At 38.6% G+C, this 12,970-nt stretch overlaps 1 protein-coding gene across 2 annotated transcripts in view; it reads left to right on the top strand.

The window, feature by feature from the left end:
* Positions 1 to 12,970, top strand: part of LOC138064455 (mitogen-activated protein kinase kinase kinase 1-like) — a 107,682-nt gene that overhangs the window by 28,549 nt on the left and 66,163 nt on the right. For both annotated transcript variants that reach the window (XM_068927170.1, XM_068927168.1), the window contains one exon: positions 8,332 to 8,384. In XM_068927170.1, the coding sequence (XP_068783271.1) occupies positions 8,332 to 8,384 (53 nt within the window). The remainder of the gene's footprint in view (positions 1 to 8,331; positions 8,385 to 12,970) is intronic.

Here is a 12,970-nt window from a genome sequence, read left to right as displayed (position 1 = left end):
AATTATCATCTCCTCAGTCATGCCAGTAGCTACTGGTGCTCTTTAAACTTACTGTGCTTATGATCCGACTCAAAAAATAACAAACAAACAAACAAACAAAAAAGGTGACCATTAAAAAAGTTCTGATTCACCAGGGGAAAGGCCTAGCTCAGGATAGCTGACTATGTCCCTACTGACTGCTGTTTGCCCACTTCCCAATTGCAAGGATGGCTGTGATGTACACAAACAAGCTGCTGAACCAGCCCACTTTACAGCAGAGTTTGAGGGCAAATGCCATGCTGTAATCTGTGGTGCTCTGGCAGCTGATCCGTGAGCAGCTTGGCCTTCTGCGCGCTGCCAGCAGCTCCTGAGTCGCCAGCCTAAGCCAGGCATGTCTGCTTGGGAGTCAGGACTCTTGGCAGAGTTTATTTGGTTTTTAAGCAGGGTCATTTCGCAATTCTGGTTTAGAGGAGCCATGTAAGAAACTGAACAGGCACAAATAGGCGGATGGCAGTCTTTGGGATGTTGAGACCAAGTTGCTGGGCTCAGAAGCTCGGTAATATCTTGAACAGATCTGCTCCCAGCAGATTGGTCCTGTGCAATGGGAATCCAGTTGGGATGCAGAGGGAACTTTGATTAGAGCAAAGGATTTGAGTGTAACACAGCCTGTGATTCAGAAGGCTATAAAAGGAGAATATATGCACTCTCCAGTGCCAGTGTTTGGAGGTTTATGCTTCCAAAACTTTCTTGTTTTCATGAGGTGAAAAAAAAATCACTGTATATTAAGAAAAATAAAGTAAAAGAAACTAATAAGAAATTTAGTTTTCTTTAATTTGAAATTAAGCAACAAAAGAGCTTTCTTCATACTCCTACACTTTAGGAAATGTTAAATGTGAACAATTAGAAATCCATGGGCTATTTCTGCAAATATTTATTTGCAGAAAGGTCTTTCTCATGCATATCTTCATTTCTTGTATGGTATTCTTCTTTAAATATATATTAGTGTCACAAAGCCTACTCATCCTTTTTCCTTATCAAAATGCTTTAAAGTATCTTTCAGAATTTCCAGCAAAAATATGGTTATTGAACTTGGTATTTCACTTAATTTTATTGGACGTCCAGTTTTCTTGATGTTTTGCATCAGGTCATTTACATGAGTTGTTAGCTTGGCAGCTGGTCTTCATTTGATAATACTATGTGCAGTTGCATAAAAGGATTTGATACCATTTATGTAGCAACAAAAAACAGCAGGACCCTTGATTTACAGTCTTGAAAAATGCCTACTCTGCATTTATTGCTATATACATCATTTCCTTTTCCAGCACCACCTCTTTTTAGCATCTTGCTGCTTTTCCATATCTAAAGTGATGATTTCTAAAGTTGTAAAATAACCATGACAAATCCAACTTCAACAAGAAGAATTCGATTATGCTAGTGTTGATACTGTCTCCTTGTGACTTTCTATTGATGTATACATATTTTTTCTGGTAACTGACTGTTCTGTGAATGAGCTTATCATGAAACACTGAACAAATACCATTAACTTTCACTCTGAGCAAAACAACTTTGATAGCTTTAATAAATGTCGATCCTGATTCTGCTTTATTTTCACTCCAGGAACTGTTCATCATGCTGACTGCCTGCTCTGGGAAAACTGAGCAACATACAAAGATTATTTGCAGTTGTACAGAGATATATGGAAAAGTTTGAAACCAAATATATTTAAGGTGTCCCCAAAGAAAGACCTTGAACTTGAGCACCCCCTTTGCTTAAAAAAAAAAGTTTACCCAGTTTACAACTGTAGGCAGAGCATAAACGCCCAATAACCTAAATGGAGCCAAGATTTCACTTTTCAATAAGAGCTCTCCAGAATCTTGTGGATGTGCCTAGTAACAGACTTGAGCAGAGGAATTATCTCTGTGGAACGACTTCTTCATTTCAAAGTCTGACTTTCTTTCAAATTAGAAAACTTTATTTAACACTTCAAGTTAAAAGCGTAAGCAAAAATTTCAGTTGAAATCAACACAAGCATTTTGTTCAAATCATTTCAAGTCTGACTGTTGCCTGTGTGATCAATTTATACACTATAAGTAACTTAAAATGCATAGGAAACACAAATTCAGAAAACAGCAGAACAGAACATTTGGACAGTATCAGAACTCTTCAAGGGCTTCTTTACCCCCCAAAAATTTAGCCAAGTAACTACATTGCAAACACTGTTTTAGCTGTGATTATCCTTATGGGTAAATAACGGTTCCCTTAATAGTTTCTGCCTGGCTTGAATTAGCAGTAATTTATAATGTATATTACTTTAGAAAAGTGGTGGCTACGTATTAACTATGCCCAATATAGCATATAACGTGGATATTTGTACTTTTCTTGCTTTCACTTCTTCCCTGTGACAACAAACATAAGTGCCTTCCCAGGTCTAGTAAGGGATTAACGATTAACAATAAAATGAGACCGCAGTATCTTTCCTGTCACATCATCCTTCTTGAAAGTTAGCCTTCAGCAATACTAAGCAAAAAGGTAGGACAAAGAAAGGGATACATATCACAATGCCTGTGCTGATCTGCAGTTTCCCCCCTTTTCTTGCCAAGGGAGAGAAGAACTACATCAAGTCTAGAAAAGGGTTAAGTGTCATTTGTAACAGGAACTCACCTTCTTGTCCATTTGTAAAATTGGGTTAATGACTGCGACCTATTTGTAAAGTGTTTTGGCATCTCCTTGTATATAATATGACAGTTAACTAATATACAAAACAGATGATTTCCTCTCTTACCATAATAGATGGCATACCATTATAAATCCCATGTTTCTGCTTCTGAGATCAAGAATTTTACTAAGTTGGCCAATTCTGCAACAACTTATCCACTCTCATGCTTTCTTAGATACTATAAGCCAGTGTAAGATCCATTGCATTCACACCAAGTTTAAAACCACAGGCCTTGTAGAAATGAAGTTCAAAAAGGGATTTCTTGAGGTTATCTAGTCCAACCTCCTGCTCAAAGCAGGACTATTGCCAGCATTAAACCAGGTCAGTTGTGGTGCTGTCTAGCTGAGCCTTGGAAACCTCCAAGGATGGAGATTCCACTACATCCCTTGGTATCCTCTTCCAGTGATAGAGGAAGAAAGTTTAACACAAAAAATACATGTTAGCAGCCACTAGCTGTCAGCTCAGTGTTAGGACTGCCCCACTGAAAAAGTAAACTAAGCTTATCTCTGAATCCTGAAGGCTGGATGGAAAATGGGGTGGTTTCAATACAACCACTTTTATTGCTTCTTGCTCCTTGTTAAATTTGCTGCATGCTCATACTTTGACTGATTTGTTTACTGCTATAGCACTGGCTTTTGGCTGTTAGGTTTTTTTAATCAGCTGAACATATCTTTGGGGCAAACTTTTTGTGGCTTCATTTTGATGGAGGAGGAGAGGTTCTAGACATTTTACAGATGCTTTCAATATTTTTATGCCTTGGAAGTAAGTTCAAAGAGATGGAGGCTCTGTTAGGAACTATCAATGTATTAAAAATACTTTAAAGTACATTAAATAAGGCCTATTATTTTGCAATATTTTAAAGTCAATTGTGACTACTGTGAAATCAATGGTACGTCATTACAAGGTTAGCAGAAGTGTGATCCTCAAAGCCCAGTCATGGCAGGGAAATTTTGAAACCCCATGTGTGTGGCTTTGTGGCTAAAACGCTGGATTGGATAGACCCAGGTTTTTATTCCCTGATTTCTATTTGCCCGCAATAGTCAAATCATTTCATCTGTTCCCCTTCTGCAAGACAGAGTAAATGGCAGTGACCTACTTTACAAAGTGTTTTAAGATCTATTAATGAAAAATACTAAATGAGAGATTTTGCTGATATTAAATGCAAGGCCATGCCTCTTGGAATTACTCGGGAGTGCTCTGAGTGTTCATACAAGGGATTGCTCTGGTTTACATATGTTCCTTTAGAAAGTGATTTAGTTAAATCAGTACAGCTTCTGCACATAGACAAGGCCAAAGAAAAAGCCTGGAGCAATAGTATAGGGGAAAGGGAATATCTTTGTAGGTCAAGCAGTGCAGAGCAAAATTCTCTGAAGCAAGCGTTTTGGTCACAACCAGTTCTCAATGGCTTTGACCTTCTCCTGTTTTTAACTTGGTATCACCAAGTTAAAGCAAATGAATGTAATAGCAAATGAGATCCAGTCTTTTTACCTGAAATTCAACCACATGTTATTCTGCGCTGCAACAGAAACCGTATTTGCAACTTTCTACAGAGCGTGCAGCCATGGAGGATGATTACATAGAACTAAGGAACAATCTGCGCCAGATATGGACTTCCTAGTATATTTTAAAGTAGGGATGATTCATTTTGGCTGTAGTCCAAAGCCTGGGGTGGGAGGGGAACTCAGCCTGAAGGATAGATAGTGTTGTCACTGTCATCCTTCCTCATAGTTTTGTCTGGAACAGCTTAAGAGCCTTTTCAGCAGAGCATGCTGAATCAACTCATTCTTAGCCAGCTCTGTTCGCTTTTTGCTGAGTTCAGTGCCGGCAAAGAGGAGGGCGTGACCACCACAACCTCTTTTTTCGGTAGACTTCCTAGCTCCTTTATCACAGTTTCTACTACCTGGACCGAATGAAAACTGAGCTCTGTCCATTGTCCAATGTGTTTTGGCACTGCAGTTGTAATTTTGGTGCTTGTTCTTGAAATGCAAAGAAAGCTATGCTATTTACTATGACATTTTGTTACAAATCCCCTTATCTAATTCATATTATCTAAAAATTATTAGAGCTTAAAAATATTAATGTGTTTTTTCTAACTGTAACAAGATCAGAAAGTAAGCATACTACAATTCAATGACCTGGATGAATTAATTTTATCCTGAATGACTTTCTATAAATTTTGTAGGGAAGTGCCTGTGTTTGCAGCAAGGCGGGTTAAACATATTCTGCTTTAGATAAGTCTACAAGGATCCCAGTAAGAGTATTTCAGTGCTTGAATCAGAAACAGTATCTAGCCAACCTGGTATGTTACTGTAATCAATGGTATGCTGAATAAGAAACACTGAATAAAGCACTAGATCTCTGTCTTCAGGACACTCACTGACGAGGCAAAGAGACAGCCCAAGCCATGGCATGGAAGCCCAGTAACTCCTTCCTCTCCTCACAAGGAGATGTGTCTGTGCCTGGTGACCGGAGCAAATGATCTGATTTGGTCTCATTTCCAGCTTACACCATGAGTTTTCTATCTGATGTTAAGCAAGTTATTTAGCTTGGTTTGCTTTCAGACTGCTGTTGTACGAATAAGTCTGGAAATTCAGAGAATGACATGTTGAAGTTGTGGGGCAGCCTTAACCCTCTTCCCTTGCAATGAGTGCTTTGTGATATTGTTTAAGCAGATCTCTTTACCAGCATTAATACAATATGACACTTACCTATCATTAGACACATGGGATGACACACAGTATTTTGATTTATTTTTACTTCATGTGGAAAAATATCTTCCATTTTTGAGAAGGTTCTTCTGATCTTCGACTTCACACAGGAACAAGATCCAGAACCCTTAAAGCTGGGATCTGGTCAAGAGGGAGAGTATATGGGCTCTACGTGAGTATTGCCTTCACTGGGCCCAAAGACCTTAGCAGGAAAGGGAACAGCATCCTTTCCTGGGCTGTGGAGCTGAGCCATCTGTACTGTGACCGGCAGTCTCCAAAACCCTAGCTGAGATTGCAGGGGTGAACAGAAGTGGACAAATTTTACCTCTTTGTAATTTCAGAGCCTTCATGTATCTTCTTCCAGACCAACGAATGCCAAAATACTCAGTAAATCATGTGGTAAGCTTCAGCTTATTAGCAAAGTTTTCATTCACACTTTCCCATCTTCTGCAGCAAAACTAGAATGCAAGACATCGGAGGAATTCAGACCTACGACCTTCTGAATATTCACAATGAACCCACTCCGAAAGCATCATGCACTTCAATCTCAGGAAAGCTTTTGTTGTCTTTGGTGTGGTTACAATTACTAAAATAAGATAGTTGGAATGCCTTTCCATGTACCAACACAGACTACGAACACAGTCACATAGTTCTGCAACATGCGTCTGACATTAGATCTACTTTTCAGTAGATCTACAGTTTCAGGCAAATTCATTCACAGGCTTATAAAGCTACTCTAAGACACATATATGAATCCCTATTATTCTAAACAGTAGTTTCTTATCTCGTGCTTCGTTGCGGGAAAAAGATAGAAACATTTTCTTCTCATACCTACAACTTTGGCTTTTATGACATCATCAAAATGCATTGGTATTTAGCTTCTCTTCTTTCAGTACTTTAAAAAAGGGGGGAGGAAGGAGACAGGAGCTTATGCTACCTACCTTTCTAATATGCTGTCATTAGAGAGAGTTTTAGAATCAAAAGCTAAGAAATAAAGATAATTTTAAGAAATAAAAATAATTATTATTTACACAGAATGTTATGTTTATTGACTAACTAATGCACAGGCTCACATGAGGCAGAGAAATACTGCTGTTTTATTTTAGACATGAAAAGGTAAATGATTTGTTTTATGCTACTCATAGTAGGGGAAACGTCGGGTTTACAAATCAGGTTTTTTGTCTCCCATTCCTGCAGTCATTTCCAGTTGGCCACATTCTTCCTCACAATTTTCTGAAGTGATACTTTCCAAATGCTTTGCAGCTTGCTTCAAACATTGGTTAATTCAGGATGGTGAAAAGATGAGTTGTGATGACCTTTGATATCTAGATTCTCATGTAGTAGTAGACTATATATATTTGGGTATCGGGCACTACAGAAGTACATATCTGATCATTGTGATGAAACTGAAGGTTCACAAAAACAAAGTCAAGTGTTGAAATTCCAGGAGGATTTGTGGAAGTGTGGAAAGGAACAAGGACTCCATTAGTCAGGGAGAGAAGAGGGTATCTACTGATTAATGATTCAGTGAACGGCAATCTACTCTATTAAAATCTAATTGGTAGGATAAGAGAGTAAAGAATTTACCTGAGGCTGATGAGGCTGTTTCAATATATCAAGAGAAAGGTACCTTTCTTTAGGGTTTAAGAAGTTTAATGCCTGCCTGTAGCTTAACCGACATGGAGAGCCAGGCTTTCCTGATACTTAATGTAAAATATAGCTGCAGTCGTGCTTTTGCTGAACTAAAATCACATAAATCTGAGCTCTCTGCAAAAGAGGGAGAAGGTATATATATTGCCATAGTTTGTAGTAATGATAGGGAGTTATATAAAGAAATTTAGAGAATAACCCCAAAAGTTTTAGTTGAAGGAACAGGAAAATTAGACAAGGAGCTAATTTTAGCTTTATTTAACTTCTTCAGCCCACGTTTCATTTTTATATTTAATATCTCTCCATATTTAAAATGTAAATATTTGCAGTAGAATGGGTATGATCCACAAGATGCAAGGGGCCTGCAGTAGTTCCTATAGTAGACTGAAAGGTGTGTTACCATCCTAAGAATGATTCTTAGGTTAGAGCAAACAAACTGTTACAACATCAAAACTTCAGCGCTCAATACATAAATACATCCATATACATTCTTATCATGGATAAAAACTAAAAGGAAGATTATTCTTTTTAATATAATGCAGAAAATGCCTGCAGCTTTATGATTAAGATGTTAGATGCCTAATGAAGCTAATATAATGAAATTGGTATTAACATTTGCAGATAAAATCACCTCCAAATCTTGTGTCTAGGGCATGAGAAATTAAGAATAGCAGCTCAGTTGTATTCACTTTCTATCAAAATTCAAGGGAAAATAGTGATACCTACTTTAGTAATGATCTGACTTGCATTGTTAGCACCACGCACAATAAATGTGATTATGGCACAGTTCTTGAAAAGCAGTTATACAACTTACAGGAAGTGGTTTGCATGGTCAATATGTTAAACAGTAAGTAGTCAGTTTTGCTCTTGAGACTTGCAAGTTATTGTTCGGAATCTGAAAAGTTTTGGCTTAAACCACAAAGAACATTTCCTCTGATGAGGAAGACAGACAGGCAATCTGTCAAAATAAATTATGTATCCTACCTTGGTAAGCATTGAATTAATGCCCTCCCCTAAGTCCACGCAAACATCATCAATTAAGGTCATTCTTTGCTTCTCAAGACCTCTCGCAGAGAAAATAGATACATCATGTGAAGTTAGCTCAATTTTATATCCTACCATGTTTTTAGGTTTCACCAGCAGGATGAAATGAAATCAGTAAAATTAAAATGCAATGTGTAAGAACAGTCTATTAGATAAAAAACATTTATATGTTATACATCTATTTATAGTACGTATGTGTATTTATCATACATCCTAAGGAATTTATTTTTGCAGATGTCAAAGATGATCAGCTACTTTCTGTGATTTCAATATCTAACCAAATGAAGGTAAGTATGTAGAAAGCTGCGGATTTGTTTACTGATGATTCATTCATAGATGAGATTCATTAGTTTCTATAAATGTCATAAAAACGCAGATGATTCAGGCTTGGCAAAGGAAGCTATGGTATAGGGCAGCAAGAGCCCTGCGAATGATAAATGAACCCCAGGAACAACAACCAAATTCAAGAAGTATTTTTATACTTTGGAATACATAGTATATTTTCTGAAATCAGATCTCAAGGTGGGTAATTCCTGTGGTCTGCAAAGACATATTTTATTTTGTTGTATTTCTTACGGACCTAGCTACTCATGCTGTATAAAGGCAATATATTTGGTTTTAATACCAAACAAACAGTAAGACTGAAAAGTTGCTTTTCTCAAAATTCTCTGGTGCAATATTTCTTCTTCCAGGAACACTGCCTGGGAAAAGTTTTCATGACTATTGGCCTGCTTTTACATGTAGTTATGCATGCACAGGAGAGAAAACTGTTGAAGTAATACAGCATTGAAAACATTTTGTCTTAGGATAGGTAAATAATTAATATTCATGTCCAGGCCATCTTTGGAGTTGGAGAATGTTTATTTCAGATGACAGCCTGAGACACTGTGATCAAGTGGCTCTGGAAACGCTACTGACATGGACTGACACTGGCATGCAAGCAATAAAGCAGTATTGGACAAAGTATAATTGCTGGAGGGCATAAAATGTTTAAGAGTCTAAGAAAAACATGAATAAGCCTTTTCTAAAAAGGTCGATATAGTAAGGATCTGGCTATTTGGACACAAAAGATCAGCAAATTCCTAAAAGTTAGTCTCTATAACTATTTTGAAGGTCTATGGACTCTGGGACATCATTACAGGAAAAAAGCTATTTGATTTGCTTCTGCCATGGTGCCAGAAAATTGACAGGCTTGGCATGAAGGAATCACATGATGAAGCAGGCACTAATGTCACTGCAGGATTTTCTTATTCTTTCTGACAGTTGTGAGGACCTTGGCACAGTGTCCATGCTGGATTTAAGAGGAGGAACAGCACTGCCGCCATTGCTAGCCATTATGAAAGCATACGGACAATACTACTAGAGGGGCAGGGTGGGATGAACAGAAATGAAAAAGAGAGAAAGTGTCAGGCAGGATGCCACCTTACTGTATCCAGAAATGATTATTCAGACATACCCTGGCACTGGACACAGCAAGTAGGGTACTCTCTGAAGGGCGTACTTGGCAGTTCCTTGCATGTCTGGTAATTATCTAGTGAGGCAATTGTCCAGAAACGTACTTGTCAAACTGTGTCCTAATCTGCTACCCTTCTACAGCCTCCTCATATAGCTTGTGTGGTATAAGCTGAATACACCCATAGCATTAATCTGTGGGTTCTCAGCCCACAGCCATGCCGTGACACACCAACAGGACTTGGCCTAGTTTTTGTGTTTGCTGATGGTTGATGTTTATGCTATTGTCATGTTACTGTCCTCTAGTAACTGAAGTTTATTGCTGGTGTTGCGTGATCCTGCTGTCGGCAGAAGAAGGATGAGAGAGCAGTAGACAGAAGAAAAGAATAACAGAGGGTCCTCTTTGGTGGGAGGGTGGAAGTGGTCCTTCTCCCATCCTGACCCTACATGCTCCCTTTCGCTTTCAGTTGGTTGCCATATTCTCCTTAGAGACCAAAATTAGAGTGCAACTCTTGCATCTGTTCCCCTGTAATTTGGAAATCTATAGCTCCCAATGGAGAATGGCATCCATGGTGTATTAATAGCTGTGCTTATTCCCTATGCGTTTGTCTTACAGGACAGAGCAATAAGCACTTAGACTGAAAGAGACATAAGAACCAGCGGTAGCAGCAGGGTAAAGGACAACCACTAGTCTCCTGAGTCTGAAATGGTACAGTTGCTTTCCCTTGGAGAGGGCAGTGATAGCAGTGTTTGCAGTAGATGTAACTGTTGATCAGGACGGGAGCTATGTTGTCAATTTAGTAGCCTGGAAGAACACCAGAAAAAGAGCTGGTGGCTGCAATAGTTTCAGTCGCTCTTAGCAAGTGATGTGCAAGAATAGGTTTAATGGTCTTGCCCACTTCATTACTCTATTTCCTCTGAGCAAAAGATCATTTGGAAACTTAACAATATTAAATCCCTCAGCCTTCTAACAGGCTTGTGGTAGGTAAATATTTTTGTTATCCCGTTACAGGTGGGAAAATTGAGCCACAAAAGCATAGTGACTTATGAAGGGTCAGAAAAATCCTCTGTAGCAAAGCCAGGAAGAATATCCACAAATTATTGACATTTTAAAAATTATCTGAGATCACAAATTGAACTGATTTTTAGTAGTTAACACAAGTTGCACAAACTGCTGACAAAAAGTCCCGGACAGCAGATAGACTTCTGCTGCACAAGGACTGCAATGTAGCTTGCCATTTGCTCCGTTCCTTGGCTGTCTTCTACACTTCTACTGCAAACCCTTTGGGAACCTTTTTACCTTGGATCATATGGTGCATGGAGCAAAAGGTTTCCCAGTTCATGACTAGATGCTACAGGAAGAAAATGAATAACTATGACAAATATTACTAGACAGTACAGGGCTGTTAGAAGAAAATCAGTACTGTCAATACTTAAAGAGAAACAGAGAACTGTGTGCTTTGGCACAAAAAGGAGGCTTTATTTACAGCTATTTTCTTACATAATGTGTCTAACAACCAGGTCAAGATGTAGTCTTAAGTTTTGTTGATCCAGAGAACATTTGTAACAGGATTTCATTTCTGTGTGAAGCGAAATGTGAAGGAAGAAACCTTTAAATGCATTTTCCTTGGAAATCAATGCTGAAATTAACAGGCACAGCCAACAAGAAAAACACTTAAAAAACAGTAAGGCTAGACATTCCCCGTCTATGTCAACGTCTGAACTAAACACAGAGACGCTCTGTAATAAATTCTGTTTCTCCCTGGCTTTCCCTTTCTTGAAAAGTTACATAGTAACCTGGTTTCTGAGGTGGAACTGCTTCTAAAAGGCACACCTGTTACACTATGAAGTAAGAGCTGAGAGTCAGCAAGGTGGAAAAGTATTTTTAAAAGCAACAGAGATGCCAGCAGAGTCTCAGCAGGTCCTTGCAAACAAGGACCAAAAGGACTTCAGTCTCTAGGTCCTCATTTAGTTGCTTGAGTTCTCCCTTATATAGAGAACTAAACAGAAAAGAGTAATGGCTTAGGAACAGGTTTGCTTCCCCTTTCTCATAATGGAAAGAATGAATGGAAGATCGAGGTGGGGATAACTCTTTCTACACAGAAAATTAAAGAAGGGAGAATCTAGTTTGTATACCGTATTATCACACTTGTTGCATGTTTAGTCAAGACCAGAAGCTATGGACTGCGTTATCTCTCTGTGTTATTCTGCTTGTAGATGATGATGCCTACTTTCTGTATTCAGAGGCACGGCAGATTCCTATCTCTAGCATGTCGAAAATCGTTGGTTATTCATGACACTGTTATAGGTTTTGTGCAACAAGGAAACTCCTTGGCTTGCAAAAACTTAAGAGTGTTCCCAAACAGAACTTTCTTTGTCTAGAACAGTTGCTGTTCCAAATATTGCATGATGCTAATTTGAGGCTAAAGGCTTCTGTTTCATAACAAACCCTGGGTGCCGCTACTTACGACTTAGGGGAAACAGGCTCACTGAAAACTGCTCTAAGTTTCATATTACCCTCCTGAATTGTATTTTAAGTTAGCCCATTGGAACTCAGCAATTTGACGGCCTAAGAAAGAATATGTGCAAGAGGTAATTCAATATATTTTTTCTCAGTGCTTCAGTAAGTTTTATGCTTTTTACAGTCAGACCCACTCATAGTCATTACATGCAAAAGGACTTTTAAGAGTAGATCACAAGAAAACACCTAAGTCAGAATATTCAATTAATGATCTCAGAATTTAGTAATTCTAGTAGCGCCTCTACTATATAGTGCCTCTGTATTCTGTATAAATCTATGCTATATAGAGGGACTGCCTTATCTAGCACTCTGGAGTGTAGCATGGCAGGTGTTTCCTTGTGTGCCACTGTGTTCCCCCGGTCAAGGCAGAGTGGAGAAAAAAGCATTTGAAACAATAGGATGAATATAAGGATCATAGGTAAAATATAATTTCTTAGAATTGTATTTCAGCCACTAATCAGGGGATAAACAGCCCTTATAAGGCATGCCATAGATTCTTTAATGACTAAACAGTGAAGGTCTTTCCATCTTCCATCTTATTCAAAAATTAATTCAAAACCTTGAGAGTACTGGCCTTGCTCAAGTGGCACAGTAGCATCTTAACAGGGATGGTGACAGCACTTGTCCATGTTTAATTATTTCTTACACAGGTGCCTCCCCATTGACCCTGAATTTCAGGTTTTGCCCTGTTCTTCTCAGCTGCTTTTCAGAAAAAAATTTCTCCTTAGTACACATGCACATTCCTTAGTACCCACTTCCCACTCTGACATTTTCTCTCTAATTTCCCAAGTTTCCTTCTCCTTTAAGCTCTGCTGGAGCCTTAGCATTCTGGGAGATCTGTCCTCTGGGATTCTGTTATACCAAAAAGATGTGCATGCATTCCCATCTCCTGTACCTACT

Source organism: Struthio camelus, chromosome Z (genome assembly GCF_040807025.1).
Source record: "Struthio camelus isolate bStrCam1 chromosome Z, bStrCam1.hap1, whole genome shotgun sequence".
In the NCBI taxonomy this organism is placed as follows: domain Eukaryota; kingdom Metazoa; phylum Chordata; class Aves; order Struthioniformes; family Struthionidae; genus Struthio; species Struthio camelus.
The sequence above is the reverse complement of the archived record's forward strand: the minus strand, read 5'-3'. Positions and strand labels throughout refer to the sequence as shown.